The 26,080-nt window shown below is 42.0% G+C and overlaps 1 protein-coding gene and 1 pseudogene across 1 annotated transcript; one reads left to right on the forward strand and one right to left on the reverse strand.

Moving 5' to 3' along the window:
* Positions 1 to 1,190: 1,190 nt before the first annotated feature.
* On the reverse strand, positions 1,191 to 4,603 carry LOC126032171 (purine nucleoside phosphorylase-like; annotated as a pseudogene).
* A 637-nt stretch (positions 4,604 to 5,240) lies between these two features.
* DCK (deoxycytidine kinase) lies at positions 5,241 to 23,584 on the forward strand. The gene is made up of 7 exons (XM_049789921.1): positions 5,241 to 5,331; positions 8,483 to 8,598; positions 8,946 to 9,139; positions 11,533 to 11,680; positions 16,537 to 16,652; positions 19,679 to 19,769; positions 22,886 to 23,584. The coding sequence occupies exons 1-7, from the start codon at positions 5,241 to 5,243 to the stop codon at positions 22,910 to 22,912; spliced, it is 783 nt and encodes a 260-aa protein (XP_049645878.1). The 3' UTR covers positions 22,913 to 23,584.
* Positions 23,585 to 26,080: the final 2,496 nt, after the last annotated feature.

The raw sequence follows: 26,080 nt of genomic DNA on the forward strand, positions 1-26,080 counted from the left end.
AAGCACAGAGCTCTTGTTTTTGTTTGCTTTTAAAATGATTGGGCTGGAGAGAGAGTACAGTAAGGTACTTATCTTACATGCAGTAGATGGGTTCAATTCCAGTACCAAATTTGATTCCCTGGATCCTGCCAGGAGTGATCCTGGAATGCAGAGCTAGAAGCCCTGAGCACAGCCTTGTGTGTCTCCCAAATTAAAATTAAGTAAATATACTTTGATCGTAAGAACAGTTAGGATGATTATTTATTAACTTATCCAGGACTGAAACTAGTATTTTTTTTATTTGTGTTTTTGGGCTACACCTGTGTGATGCTCAGGGGTTACTCCTGGCTAAGCGCTCAGAAATCGCCCCTGGCTTGGGGGGACCATATGGGATGCTGGGGGATTGAACTGCAGTCCTTCCTTGGCTAGCGCTTGCAAGGCAGACACCTCTAGCGCCACCTCACCGGCCCCTGAAACTAGTATTTTTATTTAATAAACCAAAAATAATATTGATAATGATATAAGTAAGGTATCTGCCTTCCGTGTGACTGACCCTGATTTGATCCCCAGTACTATGTATGGTCCCCCAAGTACCGCCAGGTGTGATTTCTGAGACAGATCCAGGAGTAAGCCTTGAGTAATTCTGTTGTGTCCCCAATCCCCACAACATTCCTGCCAAGTATTAGACAATCTTTATTTTGCCCTGAAACCTAATTTATAATAAAGCGTGTCAAATTTATCTACAATTTCATAGAAGTTGATAGGTACACACAATATGCTTTGTTAACTTTTTTCTCTTTATTTTCAATATACAATGATATTAATTTCCAGAGATATTGGGTTGTCTTTGGGTGGTCTCTAGTGCTGTGGGAAACAGAACTGAGACCCAGGAATGTAAAAGCATTATCTAAAAAATTAACAGCTACTGTGGTAAGTTTACTGCCCAAGTCCAAGCCTGAGAAGATCTGCAGATGTGGAGATGGAGAGCCTGGGCTCCCATTCCTGGGGGGAGGTGGGTCGGGGGGAACAGAGATGTAAACTTTTTTAGTAGTTGATTTTCTAGAAGTGAACCTCGAACTAGAAGGGCCTGATGAAAGATAGAAGAGATTATCCTTTCCTTTCTGCCATTACCTAGGGATCACATGACCCAAGGGCCTAAAGTTACTTGGATAGCCGATACTTGAATGTCATGGAGGAGACATCAGCTTACTTCAAGCCTGATTAGCTGGTGGAATGGTTGCCATAAGACTGGAGATAAACTGCTCCAATTTGTGTGCCGCTTGTTTCCCAGTTTCTAGGACTTCCTGTGATTGACCTTCTCCAAGGATCCATAATCCAGGATGACTTTATTAGTGATAAGAGAAAACCAGAAGACTCGGAGTCCACAGTGTCTTGCAACTATAACTTCTGGTACTGTGCTCATGCTAACAGCATCTGCTCCCAGTTTTTGCAACAGATGACATTTTGTCACGGTCTCAAAGTTGGGTATAGGTGCCTTCCTGAAGCTCTCGCTGCTCTCCCATTTGGTTCCAAATACTGTGAGCTATATGCTTTATTTTCCGGTCATAAGCATCAGACATGGGAGGGAAATGAACCTGAAACCTATCCTCATTGGGGCCTCCAAGGATTCTGGCCACAGAGAACAGATAAGTTTATATGATCATGAATAAACATGATCTCTTCGACTTCAAACAGGGTTGAGACCTCCAGCTGCATTGGTCACTAGTTACTAGAGTATTCACATTCAGAAGTTTGAAAACCCTCACTGGAAATGTCACTTTTGAGAGTAAATAGCCTTCGTACAAGAGGAATCTAACCTGCATCATCACACAGGCTTTGCCATTCAAGAGCCCAAATACCAATCGACCTGTATGGCCTGGTACTGTACTTTGAGGAAAGTTTGGTATATCACTGCAATTAAAGACCTGCCTTGCAAGCAGCCGATCCAGGACCAAAGGTGGTTGGTTTGAATCCTGGTGTCCCATATGGTCCCCTGTGCCTGCCAGGATCTATTTCTGAGCAGACAGCCAGGAGTAACCCCTGAGCACTGCTGGATGTGGCCCAAAAACAAAAAGACCTGGGTCTCTGTTAATTTATCTGTCAGCCCTCCTAAGCCAGATTGCTACTAGAGGTTGGTGATTGATGCGGGTTTGCGGTATTCTGATAATCTTCATATGTAAATTTGGCAAATCCTAGAGCCGGGGACAACCCCAACTCCTAGCACATGCATGACCAGGACCCCCGAAGTCAATTTTCCCCGCTTCCTGGTCTCGAGGTTGTGTGATGGGTTCCACTGCCAGTGGTTCTCATCGCCTCCCATCACTTGCGGTAAGGTGCAGCAGGCCAAGCGGCAACTCTTAACTATTTCTAATTGTGATTACTGTTTTATTTTTTTCCCTCCTTTGCTTCTCTTGTTTCGGGGCTACCTCGCAGTGCCAGGGTTGCTCTGAGAAGCGCTTTGTGGAGACTGGTACCAAGGATCAAACCTGGACCTCCTACACACAAAACATGTGTTCGCATATTGAACTATCATAAAGAAAGTTGTGTTTTTTTTTTTTTTTTCCGGAGGTCACACCCGACCGGGCTCAGGGGTTACTCCTGGTTCTATGCTCAGAAATCACTCCTGGCAGTCTCAGGGAACCATATGGGATGCCAGGATTCAAACCACCGACCTTCCATATGCAAGGCAAATGCCTTACCTCCATGCTATCTCTCCAGCCCCATAAAGAAAGTTTTTATCTCGTAAAGTTTTATTTATTACTTGTTGAGTTGGTTTAAATTTTTCTTTTTTCCTTTTTGGGTGACACCCAGCGGCGCCCAGGGGGTTACTCCTGGCTCAGTGCTCAGAAATCTACCTTGGTAGCACTGGGGACCAAATAGGATGTTGGGATTCGAACCACTTTCCGTCCTGGGTCGGCAGCATGCAAGGCAAATGCCCAACCAATGTGCTATCTTTCCGGCTCCAGCTTAAAATTTTCTTAACTTATTTTTCAGGGCTCTCAGTCTGTGCCAGCATTCCCACAGGAGAAAAATAACCTTTCAATGGAATGAGTAGTAACATTTCTGGAAGAAAGCTTAAGGTGGTAAGATTTTATGATTGAGGGGTCTCAAACTCAATTTACCTGGGGGCCACAGGAGGCAAAGTCGGGGTGATTCTTGAGTGCAAAGTCAGTAGTAAGCGAACATTGGGGGGTGTGACCCAAACAACTAAAACAAAACAAAACGAAAAAAGATTCCTCTAAGGCAGGGCCACAAAATGTTGTACGGAGGGCTGCAAATGGTCCGTGGGCCAGGAGTTTAAGACCCCTGAGATACTTCAGTACCATTAAATCTGCAATTCTAATAGCTAAAAAATTCAGACTATAAAACCTGTTCTTTAGTTCAGAACAGCCTGACTTCAGATTAATAATCTTTAACTTTAAATTATTGTAAATGTTGGATGGAAAAATACTGGTGTACTTGATTTATTACCAGTGCAGGAGGGTTGGCTGAATGTAGGTTATTTTACAAGATGTTTTCTTAATATATAAACATTTCTTTTTTTATTATTATTATTATTTTTTATTTTTTTTTTTTTTTGGTTTTTGGGCCACACCCGGCGGTGCTCAGGGGTTACTCCTGGCTGTCTGCTCAGAAATAGCTCCTGGCAGGCACGGGGGACCATATGGGACACCGGGATTCGAACCAACCACCTTTGGTCCTGGATCGGCTGCTTGCGAGGCAAACGCCGCTGTGCTATCTCTCCGGGCCCATTATATAAACATTTCTTATTTGTGTTAGTTTGGGGCCACATCCAGTGGTGCTCAGGGTTTATGATCGGCTCTGCACTCAGGATCACTCCTGCTGGGCTGGAGGCCATATGTGTTGCCAGGGATCTAACCCACTAACCCAGGTCAGCTATGGACAAGGCAAATCCCCTACCTGTCCCAGCTCCCCCTTTTTAATTAATTGTTGCACATTTCTTATAGATGATATATAGTTCATCATATATTTGCGACTTCTGAAGTCCAAAAACTTTGGATAAGGAATTGTGGACAAAAATCAGGAAGGTGCCTTTAAAAAAGTTCTTTTTCTGAAGTGGGAGGGATTATGGTACTTGCTTTGCACACTGCTGTTGGTTCTAGCCTCAGCTCTGCCTATGTACCTATGAGCTGGAGTGAACCCTGAGCAGTCTTGAGAGGAAGCCCCTGTCACTGCCAAGTGTCCTTTCCACCCCACAACCTTGTTTCCCAAAAGGTGCTTTGCTTTTATTTTTTGTATCACCCACCAGCTATATGAGTGGGAAATTAGGTCTAACTTATTTCATGCTTGTGCTCCTTCCCCAAAAAAACCACAACCCTCCTCCAAAGTCCAGAACACAGACCACTCATCACAATATAGTTGGTTAAATGGATATTTTGCCCAGGTGTACAGTTACCAGGATCAATATGGTTTGTGTAGTCAGAGAGGACGCTAGGCTAGGCCTAGGGCCTAAATCTAGTGGGAGAGAAGTCTGGAAGTGTTTGCTAAAAAAAGGCTCAAGCAGGAGCCACCTGACTGGCATGCACTTGGAACCCTTCTGAAACACGCAGACGCCTTCAAAGGCAAATAAATGCCACAACCGGTCCGACCTCCAGAACTGCATTACTCGTGCTTAGAAAAGCCCTGACCCAGTGCTGGGCGTTCTGCTGGAGTGCCACCTGTCACCTAGAGTAAGTAGCCTGCTCAGAGTTCCTTAGCTTTTCACATAGTTTTTCCCGGGCAAATTCCAAGGTTCACGTCTTAATCAGTTCAGCCCACATGCTAGGTCTTATCAGCCAACACACCACCGGGGCGACTCGCCAAGTCCCGCTTCAGGCGGGATCCAGGGCAGGCCCCACCCCAGCGCCCCTGCGCCTCCCTGACTCCGGAAACTACACTCCCGGTGTGCCCTGGGGCGCGGGAAGAGACAGGATCTCTTCTGCGCCTGCGCCTGCTCCCGCGGGGCTGGACGTCTCTTCCGGAAGCGGTCGCGGGAGCGAAGCCGGGTCCCGCAAGCCCGGGGCTGCTTGCCGCTGGTGGCTTCGCAGGCCGCGGAAAGGGGGCGTGGCCTCCCTGGCGGGCTGCTGCGTCACGCCCCGCCCCTCTGCGGCTCCTCTGCGCGCCAAAATTGAATCTGGAGCCCTGCTGGCCCGGAGACCCGAGCGTCGCTGCAACCTCCCTGCGTGCTCAGTGCTTTGGGGGAAGGCGGCTGTCGCTCCCGCGTCCCTGCCCAGCTCTTCCTCTCTCCGCGACCCGTCGCAATGGCCAGTCCCCCCAAGAGGAGCTGCACGTCTCCTGCCAGCAGCTCAGAGGGGATCCGCATCAAGAAGGTTTCCATCGAGGGCAACATAGGTAAGGAAGCAGCTGGGAAACATCTGCACCCATTTGCTGGGGGTGGGGGTGTCTTGACATTTCTGTGACTTTTCATTGGGGGCTTTGGTTTCTCCTCCCTCCTGCCAGGCCCCACTTGCTCATTCCACTTGCCTAACATTGGCTTGCAGAGATTTAACGTTTTTTTATGTTTTAAATTTTACTTTGGTCACGACTGACTTTGTTACTTGATCTTTATGATTATTGCCTTTGTGCCATTGTTTTTATTATCTCCACCCCTCAATTTATCACACTCTTTAGAACCTATGACTGTACCAGTTGCTGTTATTCTAGTGTTTGCTTTCGGTTTCTTGGTTTCTCTTGACTAGTCAAGCTTACTTTTGGTTCTGCATTCAGGGATCACTTCTGCTGGTGCTTGGGATATATGGCAGCCTGGATTAAAAAAAACACACACACACAGAAACAAATAATAAAAACCCTGTTCAGCTTTTTGCAGGGCAAAGGCCCTACTCACTATATTATCTTCCCAGTCCTGCTTGGTGTTTTGTTCAGTGGCAACTGTCAGTGCCATTATGCTTGAGAATGTGGCTACTTTCAGCACTATGCTTGAGAATCATTCCTGGCAGTTTTGGGGAACCATGTGGAGAGAGACTGAGACAGAGACATAATATGCTGACCAGAGGTATTTAATGTAACCATGTTTGGTGTTTTCTTAGATGAAGGGTGTGGTGGTCATAGGGATTATGATTACATAACTATTTTAAGTGCTACATATCAGTAGTATCCCAGTTAAGGCCATTCCTCCTTTCTTTTAATCAGTGACTATGATGTTGTAATTTGTGTTAATTAAACCACATTCATTCAAGTTAAACCACTGTTGGTACATGCTGGTGTTACTGTGTTTAATGTATTTCTAAATTTAAGAATTTAGGATAGGGGGCCGGAGAGATAGCATGGAGGTAGAGCGTTTGCCTTGTATGCAAAAGAACGGTGGTTCAAATCCTGGCATCCCATTTGGTCCCCCGAGCCTACCAGGAGCAGGGAGCGTAGAGCCAGGAGTAACCCCTGAGAGCTGCCGGGTGTGACCCAAAACCCAAAACCCAAAAAAAAAAAAAAAAAAAAAAAAAAGGGCCCGGAGAGACAGCACAGCAGCGTTTGCCTTGCAAGCAGCAGATCCAGGACCAAAGGTGGTTGGTTCGAATCCCGGTGTCCCATATGGTCCCTCGTGCCTGCCAGGAGCTATTTCTGAGCAGACAGCCAGGAGTAACCCCTGAGCACCGTCGGGTGTGGCCCAAAAACAAAACAAAAACAAAAACAAAACAAAAAAAAAAGAATTTAGGATAGTAAATGTATAGTATATTTTTATCATCACGCCAAAACTATTTCACTCACTGTGCCATGCTGCAGCATCTATACCACCCAATATAAAAGACTAATGAACTAGGAAGAAAAGTAAAAAGATACCTCTCTTTTTTTAAGGTAGAACCTAGCACTTTATTAGATCTTCATTAAACTGTTGGAATTGAGAACCAGATATAATGAATAAACCTCCAAAAATAGATCCTGAAAGGAACTTTCTGCTTAGGGCGAGCAGTCAGGAATACGCATGTAAACAAACTGGCTTCTGGGCCCGGAGAGATAGCACAGCAGCGTTTGCCTTGCAAGCAGCTAATCCAGGACCAAATGTGGTTGGTTCGAATCCCGGTGTCCCATATGGTCCCCCGGTGCCTGCCAGGAGCTATTTCTGAGCAGACAGCCAGGAGTAACCCCTGAGCACCGCCGGGTGTTGCCCAAAAACCAAAAAAAAAAAAAAAAAAAAAAAGAAAAGAAAAACAACAACAAACTGGCTTCTCTGTACCACACCAGCCAAGTCTGCTTTCTCCATGGCTAGTCGCACACCAGCACTGCCCTCCCTTCTGTTAACACCAGCCAGAACCCCTGAACCCCTGTAGGTCCAACCCAAGGTTTTTTTTCTGTTTTTTTTTTTTTTGTTGTTGTTGTTTTTTGTTTTTGGGTCACACCCGGCAGTGCTCAGGGGTTACTCCTGGCTCTATGCTCAAAATTCGCCCCTGGCAGGCACAGGGGACCATATGGGATGCCGGGATTCAAACCACTGTCCTTCTGCATGCAAGGCAAACGCCTTACTTCCATGCTATGTCTCCGGCTCAACCCAAGGTTTTTCTTTTCTTTTTTTTTTTGGGTTTTTTTTTTTTTTGGTTTTTGGGCCACACCCGGCAGTGCTCAGGGGTTACTCCTGGCTGTCTGCTCAGAAATAGCTCCTGGCAGGCACGGGGGACCATATGGGACACCGGGATTTGAACCAACCACCTTTGGTCCTGGATCGGCTGATTGCAAGGCAAACGCCAAGGTTTTTCTGTAGGACACCTTGGCCTACCTGGGAATGCTGAAAACATGTTAAAGGAATCATGATGTTGAGGGAAAAAATATCTTTTAAAAGCTGCCATCTGAGGTGATGACTTCTCTGTACCTACACTATACCTCAGAATACAATAAATAAGCAATTAGAAAATATTCAAGTATGAAGGGATTTTTCTTCTCCTCACCAAAGCACTTCTCTCTGAAGGAAAGCTGGTTTCTCTGTACTACACCAGCTACCTTAAAAAAAAATACAGACAAAAAAGTGTTAGATAGTATATACACAGAACCATAAAAGTAAAGTAGAGAAAACAACCATTGTTTGTAGGAAGTGCTTTGCAGAAATCTTACTTTGTTAGACATATGCAGTGCCATATGATGATGTTATAATAATTGGGCTTGAATGATAGTTCAGTGGGTAGGGTGCTTGTCTTGAATGCAGCTTACTCAGTTTTACTCTAGCTGCAGCTCCATATATGGTTTCTTGAGCACCAGAGTGTAGCCCAAAAAACAAAACCAAACAAAACCAAAAATAAAACAAATAAAACAAACAAAAAAGCCCAAAGAAGAACAAGTAATACAGTAAATGATCCTCATTTATTGCCCTCACAATGATGTTATAGTTTATTTTTTTAGACTATCTTGTAGCTTATATGCATTCCTATAGAAAGTTTAGGGAATAAAAATGCTTTTGGATTTGATATTGTTATACCTTTTGTTATAGTTGATCATTTTGGTCTTTTTTTCTAGTAAATTTTTTCCCTCAATTAAAAAACTTTTTTTTTTTCCACAACAGCTGCAGGGAAGTCAACTTTTGTGAATATCCTTAAACAAGTTTCTGAGGATTGGGAAGTGGTTCCTGAACCTGTTGCCAGGTGGTGCAATGTTCAAAGTACTCAAGATGAATTTGAGGTATGAATACAAAAGAAAATTCAAGTCTTGGTGTAAAGGATAAGCAATTACTACTCTTGAGTTTTTGGTTGCTTTTCAAATTAGATTTTCAAATCTAACTATATCTTCTTCTGGGCAGTAGTTATTTATTTTATATTTTTGGTTTTAGGGTCACACACAGCCATACTCATGGTTATTCCTTGCTCTGCATTCAAGGATTTCTCCTGGTCAGCTTGGGGGGACCATAAGGGCGCAGGGGTGATTGAACTTGAGTCAGCCACATGTAAGACAAGTGGCCCTAGCCCCACTTTTTTGTCTTCTAAAAATATTAACTTGCTTTTTGTTTCTCTGTTTTCAATCCTAAATAGGAACTGACAGCGTCTCAGAAAAGTGGTGGGAATGTTCTTCAAATGATGTATGAGAAACCTGAACGGTGGTCTTTTACCTTCCAATCTTACGCCTGTCTCAGTCGAATAAGAGCTCAGCTTGCTTCTCTTAATGGAAAGCTCAAAGATGCGGAAAAACCTGTATTATTTTTCGAACGATCTGTATATAGTGACAGGTATATGAAAATGAATTGTCATCTTCTCAGAATTGTACTAACAGCATTAGGGAAGTCTTGCACTTACAATCCTTACATTTATGGGAACTGAAGGGAATATGAAGGTCATCATATCCAAATTTTTTTTCCCTCCAGCTCTCTCTCCTCTTGAGAGACCAGAGAGATCAATGAGGGTGCTTAACTTGTACAAAGTGACCCAGGTTTGATCCCCAGTATCCCATGAGGTCTCCCAAGCATGTGACACTCCCAGGCAATGCTGGTTGTGGCCCAACAGCAAAAAGTATGGGTTCCTGCATGTGTGGGGCGCCTCCCACATTAATCTATCTGCTCTGGTTAAATCTCGATCTGTTTACCTATACACTTTACCTAGAATAGGATATCAAACATCCTGTTATCTTGTCTCAAAATTACCTTTGTTGGGATTTTGTTTTGATTTGTTTTGTTTTGGGAGTCACACTCAGTAGAGCTCAGGAATTATTCCTGGCAGGCTTAAAAATTCAAAGGATCGGGCCCGGAGAGATAGCACAGCGGTGTTTGCCTCGCAAGCAGCCGATCCAGGACCAAAGGTGGTTGGTTCGAATCCCGGTGTCCCATATGGTCCCCCGTGCCTGCCAGGAGCTATTTCTGAGCAGACAGCCAGGAGTAACCCCTAAGCGCTGCCGGGTGTGACCCAAAAACAAAAACAAAAACAACAACAAAAAAAAAATTCAAAGGATGCCAAGGATCATCAAACTTGGGTTAGCTGTTGTCAAGGCAAATATACTAGCTGTGCTATCACTCTGACCTCTGCTAGGATATTTTGAACCTTTGGGGTTTTTGTTTGTTTGTTTTTTGGGCACTTGGGTTATCCTGACAGGCTCAGGAGACCATATGGAATGCCGGGAATCAAACTGGGTCGGCTTCATGCAAGGCAAATGTGCTATTTGCTCCAGCCCTGAATTTTTTTTAACGCTTAGAGTTTTGACTAAAGGTCTTCAAACTTTTTGGTCTCAGGATTTCTTTATATTGTCATCATCATCTTCATCATTATAGTAATATAGTTTTTATTGAAACTTATTTAGAAAGATGGGAGGGATGAGAAAGAGAGAGGTTGGTGTTCAAGAGAGAAACATAGGCTTTTCCAGAGTTAAAAACACAAGCAATCAAAGAAACAGACAAGCAGATGATATGTATTTCAAGGGAGAACTTGGATTTGAAGAACAAGGCTCCTTATTTACTATTACTATTATTAATTTTGTATTTATGGTTGTTTTCTTTTTTCTTTTCCTTTTATTATTATGTTGATTTTGAGCCACACTTGTCAGTACTATGGGTTTACTCCTGGCTCTGTGCTTAGGGATTATTCCTAGCTGAGCTTGGGTGACCACAGGGAGTTCCTAGGATTAAACCCAGGTTGTCTGTTTGCAAAACAAGTACCATACCCACTGTACTTTTATTCCAGTTCTCTCTCTTTTTTTTTTTTTTTTTGGTTTTTGGCCACCCCCGGCGGTGCTCAGGGGTTACTCCTGGCTGTCTGCTCAGAAATAGCTCCTGGCAGGCATGGGGGACCATATGGGACACCGGGATTTGAACCAACCACCTTTGGTCCTGGATCGGCTGCTTGCAAGGCAAACACCGCTGTGCTATCTCTCCGGGCCCTATATTTTTTTTTTATTGTTTGTTTATATTATAGTCACAGAACACTCTCCACTAATGCTTATGGATTACTCTAGGCTTAGAGGACCATACAGTACCAAGCATCAAATTCAGGTTTCTAACTTTTTTTTATTTATTTTAGCGTCACACCTAGCAGTACGCAGGAGTTACTCCTGGCTCTGTGCTCAGAAATCATTCCTGGCAGGCTCAGGGGACCATATGGGATGATGGGAATTGAAGTACTGTCCATTCTGGGTTGGCTGTGTGCAAGAAACACTCTACCACTATGCTATCTCTCTGGCCCCTTTCCTTTTTTTTTTTTTTTTTTTTAAATTCAGGTTTTTTGTACTCCACATTGAGCACAGCACAGGGCATTTGCCTTGCACGTGGCTGACCTGGGACAAGGCTCGGGTTCAGTTCCTGGTATCCCAGAGATCCCCTGAGGCTGTCAGGAATAATCTTGAACACTGCCTGTGTGGCACCAAAAACCAAAAGAAAAAAAAAAAGAAAAGAAAATTGCGTGGCAGAGATCAGGCTCTGCCCTTCATCTCCACAGGACATTTTTAAAAAGCTGCAGATCAAGATCATATTTCTCAAAGTTAGAGATACCCCCCCCTATCATTATTTAAAATGTTCTCTAAAGCATCCAGTGCCAGAAAGTTTTAGAACTTTCCATGTCCGTTTAATAGATTAAATTTTTGTCCAGTTCTCTCTGCTTTCTGGAAAAGATTTGTGTATTGATGTAGACTTTGTTTCAGGTATATATTCGCATCTAATTTATATGAGTCTGAATGCATGAATGAAACAGAATGGACAATTTACCAAGACTGGCATGACTGGATGAATAACCAATTTGGTCAAAGTCTTGAACTAGATGGAATCATTTATCTTCGGGCCACTCCAGAGGTGAGACATAGTATAAGTGTGTTTCATTTAAAATTTAAAAATGTTTACCAATATTTTTAATATTAATGCAGTTTCTCAAGACAGTTTAGTTCAATTTCATCCCTTTTAACCAAATTAGAAATGCCAGTTTTCTACTTTTTTTTTTGGTTGGTTTAAATTAAAAATGTCCAGTTTTTTACTTTTTCGTTTTTGTTTGTGTGTGTGTGTGTGTGTGTGTGTGTGTGTGTGTGTGTGTGTGTGTGTGTGTGTGTGTGTGTGTGTGTGAATGTGTGCTCGAGCGCGTTTTTTTGTTTTGTTTTTGTTTTTGCCTCACCTTGTGGTGCTCCGGTTACTTCTGGCTTTATGCTTAGATCTAATTTCTCCAGACAGGCTCGGGGACCATTTGGAATTTCGGGGATTGAACTTGAATTAGCCATATACAAGGCAAATGCTGACCTGCAGTGCTATTGCTCTGTCCCCAATTTTCTACTTTTGTTTGTTTATTTTCCTGGGCCACACCCTATTACTCCTGGCTCAGCACTCAGGAATTACTCCTAGTAGTCCTCCTAGGTGCTGTGGATTTGCAAGGCAAGTGCCCTACTTATCGTACTTTGGCTCACCCATTTTTGCCGAAAACTAGAAATTTAGGTATGTTGAAATGCTTTTGTAAACGCTTCTCTCTTCAGTGTTATGTTACCACCATTTTCTTAAGTTTTGTGAACTCTCAAATATGTCACAACTACTATAAAAACCTACGCATTTGACCTGACCACATTTCAAGTATGCTGGTTTGGGGGCTGATATGACCAGGATATCTTGGAGCTAGTACAGGCACACTTCCACCCATACCTTCTTTCTTCCTACTGAAGTACATGCCCCTAAAAGTCAGTTTCAGTAATAGTTCTTATTTTAGTTTAGTTTTGGTTTTGGTTTTTGGGCCATACTGGTGATGCTCAGGGGTTACTACTGGTTATGTGCTCAGAAATCGCTCCTGGCTTGGGGGAACCTTTTGGGACGCTGGGGGATAAAATGGGGGATCAAACTATGGTTCATCTAGGTTAGCATGTGCAAGACAGATGCCCTACCGCTTGCACCACCGCTCCTGCCCAGTAATAGTTCTTTGAATTTTGTACAACTTTCTTTGTTTGATGCTGTCATCCCTAACAGTTAAGAACAAGAGCTTACTATACCTTCTGCCATTGTATTCATGGCTTCATTGGAGGTACTATAATGTTCACAAATATACTTGCTACTGTACTTTTTGTTTTTGTTTTTTTGGGCCATACCTGATCCTGCTCAGAGGTGTCTCCTAGCTCTGTGCTCAAAAGTCACTCCTGGCAGGCTCCAGGGGACCATATGGGATGCCAGGGATTGAAACTGGGTTGGTTTCATGAAAGGCAAATGCCCTATTCACTATGCTATCACTTTTTTTGTGTGTGTGTGGTTTTTGGGTCACACCCGGCAGTGCTCAGGGGTTACTCCTGGCTCCATGCTCAGAAATTGCTCCTGGCAGGCATGGGGACCATATAGGACGCCGGGATTCGAACCAATGACCTTCTGCATGCAAGGCAAACGCCTTACCTCCATGCTATCTCTCCGGCCCCTATGCTATCACTTTTGTCCCCTGCTACCATACTTTTTTCTTTTATTACTTCTCTTCTGTTTTTTTTTTTTTTAAACAATTCTTTCTATTTTATTTTCAATAACTTTGATTTCACTTACCTGGAAACAAATGTACTATGATCAACAATGTCAACTCTGATGCATTACCTTTAAGTAAATACATAAAAGAAACCAGGTTTCAGGAGGTGGAACTTTGCTACAAAGGTCAGGTATTATTGTTGCTTGTTTGTTTGTTTTGGGGCCACACATGGGGTTATTCCTAGCTCTGCGCTCAGGTATCTTTCCTGGTGGGCTCTAGGGACCATATAGGATAATGGGCATTTAATCTAGGTCGGCCACATACAAGACAGACAAACAAATGCCCTACCCTCTGTACGATTGCTCTGGCCCCAACTAACTTTGCCTGCTTTGATCACAGCTGACTTTTAATGCCTAGAACAGGGTTACTAGCTATGTCTGTGTTCAGTTAATGCTTGCTGATTAAATCACAAACTTTATTTCCAAAAAGTCTTTTATAGTTGCTTGTGGCTTCATATCTTTCAATTGTAGCTTCTGCTTTTGAGAAGAGGATTAGACGACCAGTTTAAGGGAGCAAACTTAAAAATTGCCTTTATGGGGTGCGGGGCTGGAGAGATAGCATAGAGATAGTGTGTTTGCCTTGCAGGCAGGATGGTGGTTCGAATCCCAACATTCCATATGGTCCCCCGAGCCTGCCAGGAACGATTTCTGAGTGTAGGGTCAGGAGTAACCCCTGAGCGCTACCGGGTGTGACCCAAAAACCAAAAAAAAAAAATTGCCTTTATGGTAGATTTTAGTATAGCTATTATTGCCTATTGCCTATACCTGGGATTATTTAACAAATGTAGGAATACAAAGTGAATGACTTTCATAAAAGTAATATATATATATTAGGGGCCGGAGTGATAGCACAGAGGTAGGGCATTTGCCTTGCATGCTGCTGATCAGAGACAGACCGGAGTTCAATCCCCAGCATCTTATATGGTCCCCCAAGCCTGGCAGTGACTGCTGAGTGCAGAGCCAGGAGTAACACCTGAACACTGCTGGGTGTGACCTAAAAACCAAAATTAAAAAAAAGAAATATATATATAAGTTCTTATTTTAGCATCTGGATGAATAGTATAGTGAGTAGGGCACTCATCTTGAATGTGGCCAACCTGGGTTCTATCCCTGACATCACATATGCTTCCTTGAGCCTGCCAGGAGTAATTCCTGAGCACAGAACCAGGAATAAGTTCCTTAGGACAATGGATATGACCCCCAAAAACAAACTAAAAATGTTCTGAGTTTAGTACTTGCATTTCTTTTCTTTTAATTTTTAAAAAATCAAAAAAAATTTTAAATGATGAATATACATTTCATGACTTCTCAAAAAATGTACTTTTTTTTTTTGTTTGTTTTTTGTTTTTTGTTTTTTTTGGGCCACACCCGGCGGTGCTCAGGGGTTACTCCTTGCTGTCTGCTCAGAAATAGCTCCTGGCAGGCACAGGGGACCATATGGGACACCGGGATTCGAACAAACCACCTTAGGTCCTGGATCGGCTGCTTGCAAGGCAAACACCGTTGTGCTATCTCCCGGGCCCAGTGTACTGTGTTTTTATTGAAGTTGCATTTTCAAAAAATTTAAGTTTCTGATTCCAAAATTGTTTTTTTTTTGGGGGGGGGTCACATCTGGCAGCGCTCAGGGGTTACTCCTGGCTCTATGCTCAGAAATTGTCCCTGGCATACACAGTGGACCATATGGGATGTCGGTATTTGAACCACCGTCGTTCTGCGTGAAAGGCAAATGCCTTACCTCATGCTATCTCTCCGGCCCTGATTCCAAATTTTTATTTGGAATGTTAAGCCAGAATTTAACAATTTTCAATATTTGTGTTTTGGGTTTTTTTTTGGCCATACCCAGTGGCCTCAAATTGTTTTATTTTGATTTTTGGCTTGTCTTTTTAATTTTTTTATTGTTTTTGGGCCACACTTAATGGTGCTCAGGGGTTACTTCCTGTATTATTATTCCTGTAGGAATAATTTCTGGCAGCTCGGTTGGAACCATATGGAATGCCAAGGATCAAACTGAGTCAGCTGTGTACATGGCAAATACCCCTTAATGTAACACTGGCCCTGTGATTTTTGTCTTTAATTATAAAAAATATTAAATGCAAATAGAAAAGGAACAATTACTAATAATTTCATTTTGCTAGAAATAATTAGAGTTGATATGCATATGCCTAAATATGATTTTACTAGAATTCTTATCAATGTCTTTATACCATTTAATTAAAGAATTATTTAATATTTTGAGGAAAATTTATAATAGACTTAGAACAAGCACAGTTTGGGTTTGTTTATTTTACATTTGAATTGCTTTATTTAAGCACCATGGTTACAAAATTGTTCATTGTTGGGTTTTAGTCATACTGTATACATTATCTTTCACCAGTACACCTTCCCTTTACCATTTCCCTTCCATCCCTACCCGTACTCCTGCCTTGCTCTAGGGCAGACTGTTTGCTTCTCTCTCTTTTGCTCTTCTTTTATGATCCTGTGGTTTGTACTATTGTTGAAGGGTTGCCTTGCCTGTTGTTTTTCCCCTTTCAGTTCCAAGTTCTTAGCTAGAGCAATCTGTTCCAACCATCATTATCTTGGTAGACCCTTCTCTACTCTAGCTACAGTCACCGCTCTGTGGCGAGCTTTCTATCCTGGGCTATACCTTCTGACCTTTGTTTCTATTGTCTCTAGGTATTACAATATTATTTCTGGTTTTCTTTATATCCCACAAATAAGTTTTGGGGGGATTCACACTCAGTGTGCTCAGATTCTACTTGTGATCTTGTATTCAAGAATCATTCTTGGTGGGGTTTGGATTATTGTGTGGTACTGGGGTTTGAACATGGGTCAGTTGTGAAAGAAAAGCCTTTTACCCACTGTACTATCTCTCCAGCCCTGAAGCACAGTTTGTATTCTGCACTTTTTTCTCTTTTTACTAAATGTATTTTAGACAGTAAATTTCAAATATAGATGCCAAAAATTTATAGACTTTCCCCGAGAGTAAAAATTGGTTTAGAACCCCAAATAAATGATTGAAAGTACAAAGAGGAAAAACAAACTGTTTTTGCTTTCTAGAAGGAACATGTAGAAATTTGACGACTATAATCGAGTCAGAGATACTGGAGAAAAAAAAATGTAATGACAGAAGAATTTATTGTTCTTGGCACTTTATCTCTTTTACTGTTTGATTTTAGAAATGCTTGAATAGAATATATTTACGGGGAAGAAATGAAGAGCAAGGCATTCCTCTTGAATATTTACAGAAACTTCACCATAAGCATGAAAGCTGGCTTCAACATAGAACACTCAAGTAAGACTTCTTAATTTACTATTCATTTTTTTAATTTTTAAATTTTAAACCAAAACATGTAAATATTGTTTTTGTTTTGGGCTACACCTGCAGAACTGAGGGACTTCTAACTCTGCACTCAGTAATATCTCCTGGTATTGCTCTGGTGACCATAAGAGTTGCTGGGGATCCAATCTGGGTGGGTTGTGTGCAAGACAAATGACCTGTCTGCTGTACTATCACTCTAGGCCCCCAAACCTGTAATTTTTTGTTTGTTTGTTTTGTATTTGGGTTACATTCAGTGAAGATCAGGGCTTACTCTTGCCACAGGAATCACTTCCGGTAGGCTCAGGGGACCATATGGAGAGTCCAGGATCAGAACTGGGGCAACCATCACTTTGGTCCCTAATTTTTAATTTTTATTCATTTTCTTTATTATTATTATTATTTTGGGGGGGGGCACACCTGGTGACTCACAGGAGTTACTTCTGGCTATGTGCTCAGAAATTGCTCCTGGCTTGGGGGACCAAATGGGATGCTAGGAGATTGTACCATGGTCTTTCCTAGGTAAGCGTGTGCAAGAAAAATGCCCTATGGCTTGCGCCACCACTCGAACCCCATCATTTTCTTTATTATTAGCATTGTAGCAAATATTCCCCCAGTGGTGAAGATGACATAATAATTAGAATTCTGCAATAAATGAAAAAAGGAAATAAATACATATATGCATATATGTGTGTGTACTTATTTAGATTTTTTTCTTTTCATAGAGAATTTTTGGTGAGTGGGAGTGTTTGGTCTTGCCAAGTGGCACTCAGTGGCTATGCTGGCTCTTTGCTTAAGTTATCTTTCCTGACCCTGTATTCAGGAATCTTTCCTGGTGACACTGAGGGGAACTTTTCTGGACCGGTGTCATTTGTATGCAAGACAAATGCCGTTAACCCCTATACTCTTTCCAGCTCCTACTCCTCTTCACCTAAAGGGATTGAACCTAGGGCCTCACTCACAAAAGATACATGCTCTGCTGCTGAGCTAATCTTCAGTGCCAAAGAGAATTTTTTTTTCCCCTCCGAAAATTTTAAGATATTTTAAAATTGTTACTTCAATTAAAACTTGGGAGGTGGGGCCGGAGAGATAGCACAGCGGTAAGGTGTTTTGCCTTAGATGCAGAAGGACGGTGGTTCGAATCCCGGCATCCCATATGGTCCCCGAGCCTGCCAGGAGCGATTTCTGAGCATAGAGCCAGGAGTGGCCCCTGAGCACTGCCGGGTATGACCCAGAAACCAAAAAAAAAAAAAAAAAAAAAAAAAAAACCAAAAAAAAAAAAACTCTTGGGAGGTGGAAGAGGTATATAAAGTAGTTGTTAAAAGTATGGATGTTTGAGGGGCCGGAGAAATAGCTCAGCGGCGTTTGCCTTCAAGCAGCTGATCCAAGACCCGGCGTCCAGTATGGTCCCTCGAGCCTGCCAGGAGCTATTTCTGAGCAGATAGCAAGGAGTAACCCCTGAGCACCGCTGGGTGTGGCTCAAAAATAAAAAAAAAAGAAAAAAGAAAAGAATAGAAAAGAAAAAGAAAAAAAGTATGGATGTTTAAGTTGTCAGCTCTTGCTTCACATTCAATCATACTAGTGTACATACAGTCTTTCGAGGCTGGAGAGATAGCACAGCAGTAGGACGTTTGCTTGGCATGCAGCTGATACAGAATGAATGGTGGTTCAAATCTTGGCTTTCCATATGGTCCCCAGTGCCTACCAGAAGCAATTTCTGAGTGCAGAGCCAGCAGCGCCCCCCACCAGCAGATTTTGTTTAAAAATGAAAAAAATTTCCTATGTCATGGAATTTTTTTTTTCTTTTTCTTCTTTAAAGAAAGAGGGGGAAGAAAGGGTGACTGCAAACCAGGGGTTGTTGTCCAAAATTACTATTTTATGACCCATTAAAGGAATATTTGGATAATGGGAGGAGGAGTATATAGACCGCAGAGACTGTAATGCCCCTCATGAAAGAGATAGATTGACAGAGGGAGTGGAAAGAAAATGGTAAAGGAGAATGAGAAAGGGAGGAATGGGAGGACATGTGGAGGGGAGTAGAGAAAAGGAAGAGAGGAAAAGAGGAAGAGAAAAGAAAAAGGGATAAGGGGAAGGATAAGGAAGGGAGAGAGAAGGGAAAGGGAAGAGAGAAAATGAGAGAAGGATGGGACCAGAAGGAAGAAAGGGGAGAGAAGGGAGATGGAAAGAAGAGAGGAAAGAAGGGAAGGGGAGGAGAGGGGAATGTCATGGAATATTTTTGATTTTTAAAAATTAGAGTTTTAAAATTGTGTGTGCAGTTGTGTGTGTGTGTGTGTGTGTGTGTGTGTGTGTGTGTGTGTGTGTGTGTGTGTGTGTGTGTGTATAGTTGTAGTTTTTTGGGTTTTTTTGGTTTTTGGACCACACCCGGCGGTGCTCAGGGGTTTCTCCTGGCTGTCTGCTCAGAAATAGCTCCTGGCAGGCACGAACCAACCACCTTAGGTCCTGGATCGGCTGCTTGCAAGGCAAACACCACTGTGCTATATCTCCGGGCCCTGTAGTTTGTTTTGAGGCAACATCTGGCAATGCTCTGGGCTTACTCCTCACTGCACAGGAATCACTCTGGCAGTGCTTAGACCATATGTGGTGTTGGGAATCGAACACAGTTTTATATATTTTATATCTAAGACTTTAAGATATTAAAAAAGGTAGGAGAAAAAGAAGAGGCTACCAGATACAGTTCTTAAAGCTAACTTTAATATTATTATAGTAACTTTTTGATTTGAGGATAATACAAGAATTAGGTTTTTAATGTTTCTCTTACTACTTTTTTTTTTTGGTTTTTGGGTCACACCTGGCAGCGCTCAGGGGTTCCTGCTGACTCTACGCTCAGAAATTGTTCCTGGCAGGATCGGGGGACCATATGGGATGTGGGATTCAAACCACCATCCTTCTGCATGCAAGGCAAATGCCCTACTCCATGCTATCTCTCTCTGGCCCTCTTACTTATTTTCTGATTATATATATTTCTTCCTATTTCCAAACAGAACTAACTTTGATTATCTAGAAGAAGTGCCTATTTTAACACTGGATGTTAATGAAGACTTCAAAGACAAACATGACAGTCTGGTTGAAAAGGTAGATTTAAACAGTCTTTAATGTTTGTTTTGTCTTGTTTATAGTAGATGTAATTATCTCGTAATAATAATTTTGTTTTGGTTTTGGTATTTGGGTAACCAATGGCTGAGCTTAGTACTTACTCTTGACTCTGCTCAGGGATCATTCCTCACTGGGTTTGGGAGATTCAATGCAGGTTGACCATAATTTATATGGCAAGTGCCTTATGTGCTGTTTTGTCTATCCAGCCATAAGAATAAAAGTTTGCGGGGCCAGGAAGGTGACGCTAGAGGTATGGTCCCCCCAAGCCAGGGGCGATTTCTGAGCGCATAGCCAGGAGTAACTCTTGAGCGTCAAATGGGTGTGGCCCAAAAACCAAAAAAAAAAAAGAAAAGTTTGCAACAAAAAAGCTGTGTTACATTAAATGTTAAAATTGTAGGGTGAGGGGCCGGGAAGGTGGCGCTAGAGGTAAGGTGTCTGCCTTGTAAGTGCTACCAAGGAACGGACCGCGGTTCGATCCCCCGGTGTCCCATATGGTCCCCCCAAGCCAGGGGTGATTTCTGAGCACATAGCCAGGAGTAACCCCTGAGCGTCAAACGGGTGTGGCCCAAAAACCAAAAAAAAAAAAAAAAATTGTAGGGTGAATTAGATTTTTTAGACTCTGGCTTTGTGGCTGTAGTTAAAGTGAGAAGTTTAAAAATCTATAAAAAGAAATCCGAGTAGCATATGATGGGCTAATATCTTCTAATTTTTTATGTTGTATCTTTTGCTATATAGAAGATTGCTAATTTTATGGTCTTTTTTTTTTTTGTTTGTTTTTAGTTTTGAGGCCACACCCGGTGACGCCCTGGGGTTACTCCTGGCTATGAGCTCAGAAATCGCTCCTGGCTGGGGGGACCATATGGGACGCAGTGGGGTTGAACCAAGGTCCATCCTAGGCTTGCACATGCAAGGCAGATGCCTTACCGTTTGCAACACTGATCTGACCCCTAATTTTATGATATTATGTAGTTCTGTTTTTTCTTTTGAATCTCCATGTGTGTTATCAATATTGTATCTAGGACCTGGAGCTTCACACCTGTTTTCTTTTATGTAGTTTATAGCTTGAGGTCTAATTCAGGTGTTTAAGTCACCTTAAATTAATTTTATGAGTGATCCTAAATTTTGATCAAGTTCCTCTTTTCCATTTTGCTATTAGTTTTTAACACTTTTTCCTGACAGACTTTTTCTTCATTGGATGGACTTAACATTTTTTGATGCCTTTATTTATTTTTTTTCCTCAGGATTGCTTTGACTATTCTGAGTTGTTACTGAATCATCTCTTTTTTTTTTTTTTTTTAACTTTATTGATTGGTTGACTGATTGATTGGGTTTTGGACCACCCCTGGTGGTTACTCAGGGTTTACCCCTGGTTCTGCACTCAGAAATTGCCCCTGGCAGACTGGGGATTAAATGGGATGCCAGACTCCAACCGGGTCCCTCCCAGATCGGCCACATGCAAGGCAAACGCCCTACCGCTGTGCTACCTCTCCGACACCTTTTTGTTGTTGTTTTTGCTAGTTTTTATTAATAATACTGGCAACTGGCATTCTTTTTAAGGTTGGTTTTTTTTTTGTTTTTTTTTTTCGGTTTTTGGGCCACACCCGGCATTGCTCAGGGGTTACTCCTGGCTGTCTGCTCAGAAATAGCTCCTGGCAGGCACGGGGACCATATGGGACACCGGGATGGGATTCGAACCAACCACCTTTGGTCCTGGATCGGCTGCTTGCAAGGCAAACGCCGCTGTGCTATCTCTCTGGGCCATTTTTTACGGTATTTTTACAAGGCAGTAAATATTGTCTCTTAAAGAGAACTGTGTAGTCTAGAATAACATAAACAATAAAATTGCTGCATTGTGATATTGGTTAGTTTACATTGCAGAGTATATATATAAAATCTAAAATTGTGCTTCAGAAAAAGTACAACTTTTGTATATATGTGAACTTTCAGAGTTCCTTAAATTGTTGCAGTTAATTATTCTTATCAATGCTAAACCTACACAGATCAGTTGTTTGATATTTAAGTAGATTATAAAATTAGGGTTATAGCTACTAGAATACTTTATTAATCAGGTGAAAATATAGTGTGTTTTATCATAGTATTATGGGCTATTTGTCTATAAATAGCTGTATGTTTATTAATATTTCTTTGAATGTAAGTGTTCTGTTGGGTCTATTTAATATATTAAAATTTTTATTTAAATTTATATTATACTTTTGGGCCGGAGCAGTAGCACAGCGGTAAGGTAGCCTTGCACGTGGCTGACCCAGGATGGACCTCGGTTTGATCCCCGGTGTCCCATATGGTCCCCCAAACCAGGAGTGATTTTTTTGTTTGTTTTGTTTTTGTTTTTTGGGTCACACCCGGCAGCGTTCAGGGGTTACTACTGGCTTTGTGCTCAAAAATCGCCCCCAGCAGGCTCAGGGGACCATATGGGATGCCGGGATTCAAACCACTGTCCTTCTGCATGCAAGGCAAATGCCATACTGCCGTGCTATCTCTACAGCCCAGGAGTGATTTCTGAGTGCATAGCTAGGAGTAATCCTGAGTGTCACTGGTGTGGCCCCAAACCAAAAACCAAAAAGTAGAATTTGTACAAATTAGGGACCAGAGCAATAGGACAGCAAGTAAGGCATTTATTTGCTTTGCATGCAACTAACCCAAGTTCAATCCCTGGCATCTAATATGCTCCCCCAAGCACTGTCAGGAGTAATTCCTGACTGCAGAGTCAGGAGTAATCCCTGATCATCATCAGATGTGGCTCCCAAAAGTAACCAAAACATTAAAAATTGTACAAATTAGAATGCTTGTATATTGATCCTCAAAATAACAAATAAAAAATATGAAATGAAAAACTGTAAACTCCCCAAAAACAAAATTATATTACTATTTATTTTCTTTTTTTGGGCCACACCTGGTGACGCTCAGGGGTTACTCCTGGCTATGCACTCAGAAATTGCTCCTGGCCGGGGATTGAACCAAGGTCTGTCCGTGTGCAAGGCAAATGCCACTGCTCCAGCCCCTATATTAAATTTTTAAGTAAAGATGCATATTAGGTATCTCAGGATATTATGTTAATATATTTTTTCCTTCCCTAGGTTAAAGAGTTTTTGAGCACATTGTGATCTTGCTGAAGACTTTCAACCGCCAAATGATTCCATATATTGCCATTTTGTTTGTCTTTGTTTTTCTATTTTCTTATTGTTTGTTTTCTTTTTTGTTGTTTTTGATTTTGGGCCACATCTGGAGGTGCTCAGGGTTTATTCCTGGCTCTGCACTCAAGGCTTATTCCTGGCCTTGCTCAGGTGACCATATGGGAAGCTGGGGATCAAACTGGGTGGCAGTGTGCAAGGCAAATACCTTCCCTGCTTTGTTATTGTACTGGCCCCTGTTAGTCCATGTTCTTAAGAAAATCATAGTTTGGGGCCAGAGTGATAGCACATTGGCATGGTGTTTGCCTTGCACGCAGCCAACCTGGGACGGATCTGGGTTCGATCCCTGTCATTTCCTATAGTACCCCGAGCCTGCCAGGAGCAATTTTTGAGCACAGGGCCAGAAGGAAGTAACCCCTGAGCACTACAGGATGTAGCTCGAAAAAAGAAAAAAAAAAAAAGAAGGAAAAGAAAAAGAAAACAGAAAAAGTAAGAGAAAACCATAGTTTGTACATGAAAAATATTTTGGGGGTATATGTCATAAAAAAATTATTGTTTAAAAAGCAAGGACTTGGGCTGGAGAGATAGCATGGAGGTAAGGCGTTTGCCTTGCATGCAGAAGGCCAGTGATTCGAATCCCGGCATCCCATATGGTTCCCCGAGCCTGCCAGGAGCGACTTCTGAGCGCTGCTGGTGTGACTCCCCAAAAACAAACAAACAAACAAACAAACAAAAGCAAGGACTTGGGCCATAGCAATAGCAGTGTGGGTAGCGCATTTGCCTTGCACGCAGCCTACCTGAGACCAACCCTCGTTTGATCCTTGGCATCCCATATGGTCCCTTGAACCTGCCAGGAGCAATTTCTGAGTGTAGAGCCAGGAGTCACTCATAAGTGCTGCCTGTGCAGATTGGCTGTGTGCAAGGTAAGTACTGTGACCAATATTTTATTCTGGCCCTAATTTCATTTTTATGGGTAGTAGAGTAAGAGTATTCTTGATTTACATATATAAGGAATAGAAAAATTTCCATTAGACATACTTATCTTAAGAACTTAAGATGAGTAGTTATAATTTAAAATTAAGCATAGATTTATTTTAGGTCAGTATAAAATTAATCATTCCTCTCATATGTGCTTAGTATACAAATGTAGTTTTTTAAAATATACTTAACCTGTACTTGATGTTTTAGAAAAATTCTGCTTTTAAAATGAGGGAGCCACTTTTATGGCCTTCTAATGGTAGAGAAGCAATAGACATTAAAAAAACAATCCATCGGGCCAAAAAGATGGGTAGGGCATTTGCTTGAACATGGCTGACCCAGGATTGACCTGGGTTCAATTCCCGGCATCCCATATAGTCCCCCAAGCCTGCCAGGAACAATTTCTGAGCTTTGCCAGGTGTGAACAACAACAACAACAACAAAAAAAATCCTGAGGCCAGAGCCATAGCACAATGATTAAGGTTTTTGCCCTGCATGTAGCTGACCTCGGTTTGAACCCCAGTATCTGATATGGTGTCCTGAGAATTTGCAGAGTGATTCTTGAGTGCAGAGCCAGGAGTAACTCCTAAGTGCTGCCTCTCTCTCTCTCTCTCTCTCTCTCACACACACACACACACACACACACAGTCTCATTCACAATAGTGCTACAATCAAGTACTTTGGAGTCAACTAAATTAAACAGGTGAAAGACCTGTTCAAAGAAAACTACAAAATAATGCTTAAAGAATTAAAAGAGGGGGCCAGAGAGATAACATGGAGGTAAGGCGTTTGCCTTGCATGCAGAAGGTAGGTGGTTCAAATCCCAGCCTCCCATATGGTCCCCCAAGCCTGCCAGAGTGATTTCTGAGCATAGAGCCAGGAGGAATCCCTGAGTGCTGCCAGGTGTGACCCAAAAAGAAAAAAAGAGAAAGAAAAGAGGATACAAGGAAATGGAGATATGTACCCTGTATCCATGTATCATGGATTGGGAGGATTAACATCATTAAAATGGCAATACTTATGCACTTCAAAGGAAACCAACTAGGATGCAAAAGCTATCCACAGAATAGGAGAAACGATTATACCCAATACCCATCTGATAAGCATCTAATATCTAAGATATACAAGGTACTGACAGAACTCAAAGAAAAAAAACCTTAAAAAATGGAGAGAAGAAATGAACAGACATTTCCTCAAAGAAGAAATAGCCAAGAGGTACATGAAAAAATGCTCCACATCACTAATCATCAGGAGATGCAGATCAATAATGAGGTATCATCTCATGCCACAGAGATTGGCACATATCACAAAGAACAAAAATCAGGTGCTGACATGGATGCGGGGTCACTGTTGATAGGAATTCCATCTAATACAACCTTTCTGGAAAACAATATGGATATTCCTCAAAAAACTGGAAATGAGCTCCCATGTGATCCAGCAATACCTCTCAGGGATATATCCTAGAAACACAAAAACAATACAAAAATTCTGTCCACACTCCTATATTCATTGAAGCACTATTTATCATAGCCAGTATTGTAAACAGCCCAGGTGCCTGAAAACAGATGTATGGCTAAAGAAACTGGTACATCTACATAATGGAATACTATGTAGCTGTTAGGAAAAATTGAGTCATGGAATTTGACTATACCTGGATGGACATGGAGGTATGTTGAGTGAAATGATTCAGAGGAAGAGGGATAGATACTGAATAGTCTCATTTATGGGATTAAAAAAAAAAGAGACAGTCTGATAATATTCAGAGACTAGAGATGAGAGCCGAAAGGACCAGCCCATGATATGAAGCTTTCTATAAAGAGTGGTGAGTACAGAGAAATAACTGCACTGACAACTACCATGACAATGATAGAACTGATCACTTTTCAAGAATTAGGTACTGAAAGGGATAAAGTGATAAGCATGGTACCCCTTATTAACAGTAATGCAAACCACAATGTCAGAAAGGAAAGAGCAAGAGAGAAGCAGAATGCCTGCCTAGAGATGGCAGGCAGAGGGTGAGTGGTAAGAGGAAAATGGGAGACATTGGTGGCAGGGGAGTTGCATTAGTGAAGGTTAATATACATTCTATGACTGAAACCCAACTGAACATTTCTGTAACCACGATGCTTAAAGAAATCATTTTTTTTAAGAATATTTTCTATT

This window comes from Suncus etruscus, chromosome 16 (assembly GCF_024139225.1).
Source record: "Suncus etruscus isolate mSunEtr1 chromosome 16, mSunEtr1.pri.cur, whole genome shotgun sequence".
Classification (NCBI taxonomy): domain Eukaryota; kingdom Metazoa; phylum Chordata; class Mammalia; order Eulipotyphla; family Soricidae; genus Suncus; species Suncus etruscus.

Coding starts and splice junctions, on each gene's coding strand:
- DCK (XM_049789921.1), top strand. CDS start 5,241: ATGGCCAGTCCCCCCAAGAGGAGCTGCACGTCTCCTGCCAGCAGCTCA. Junction 16,653..19,678: donor CTTCAACATAGAACACTCAA/GTAAGACTTCTT, acceptor ATTTCCAAACAG/AACTAACTTTGATTATCTAG. Junction 19,770..22,885: donor ATGACAGTCTGGTTGAAAAG/GTAGATTTAAAC, acceptor TTCCTTCCCTAG/GTTAAAGAGTTTTTGAGCAC.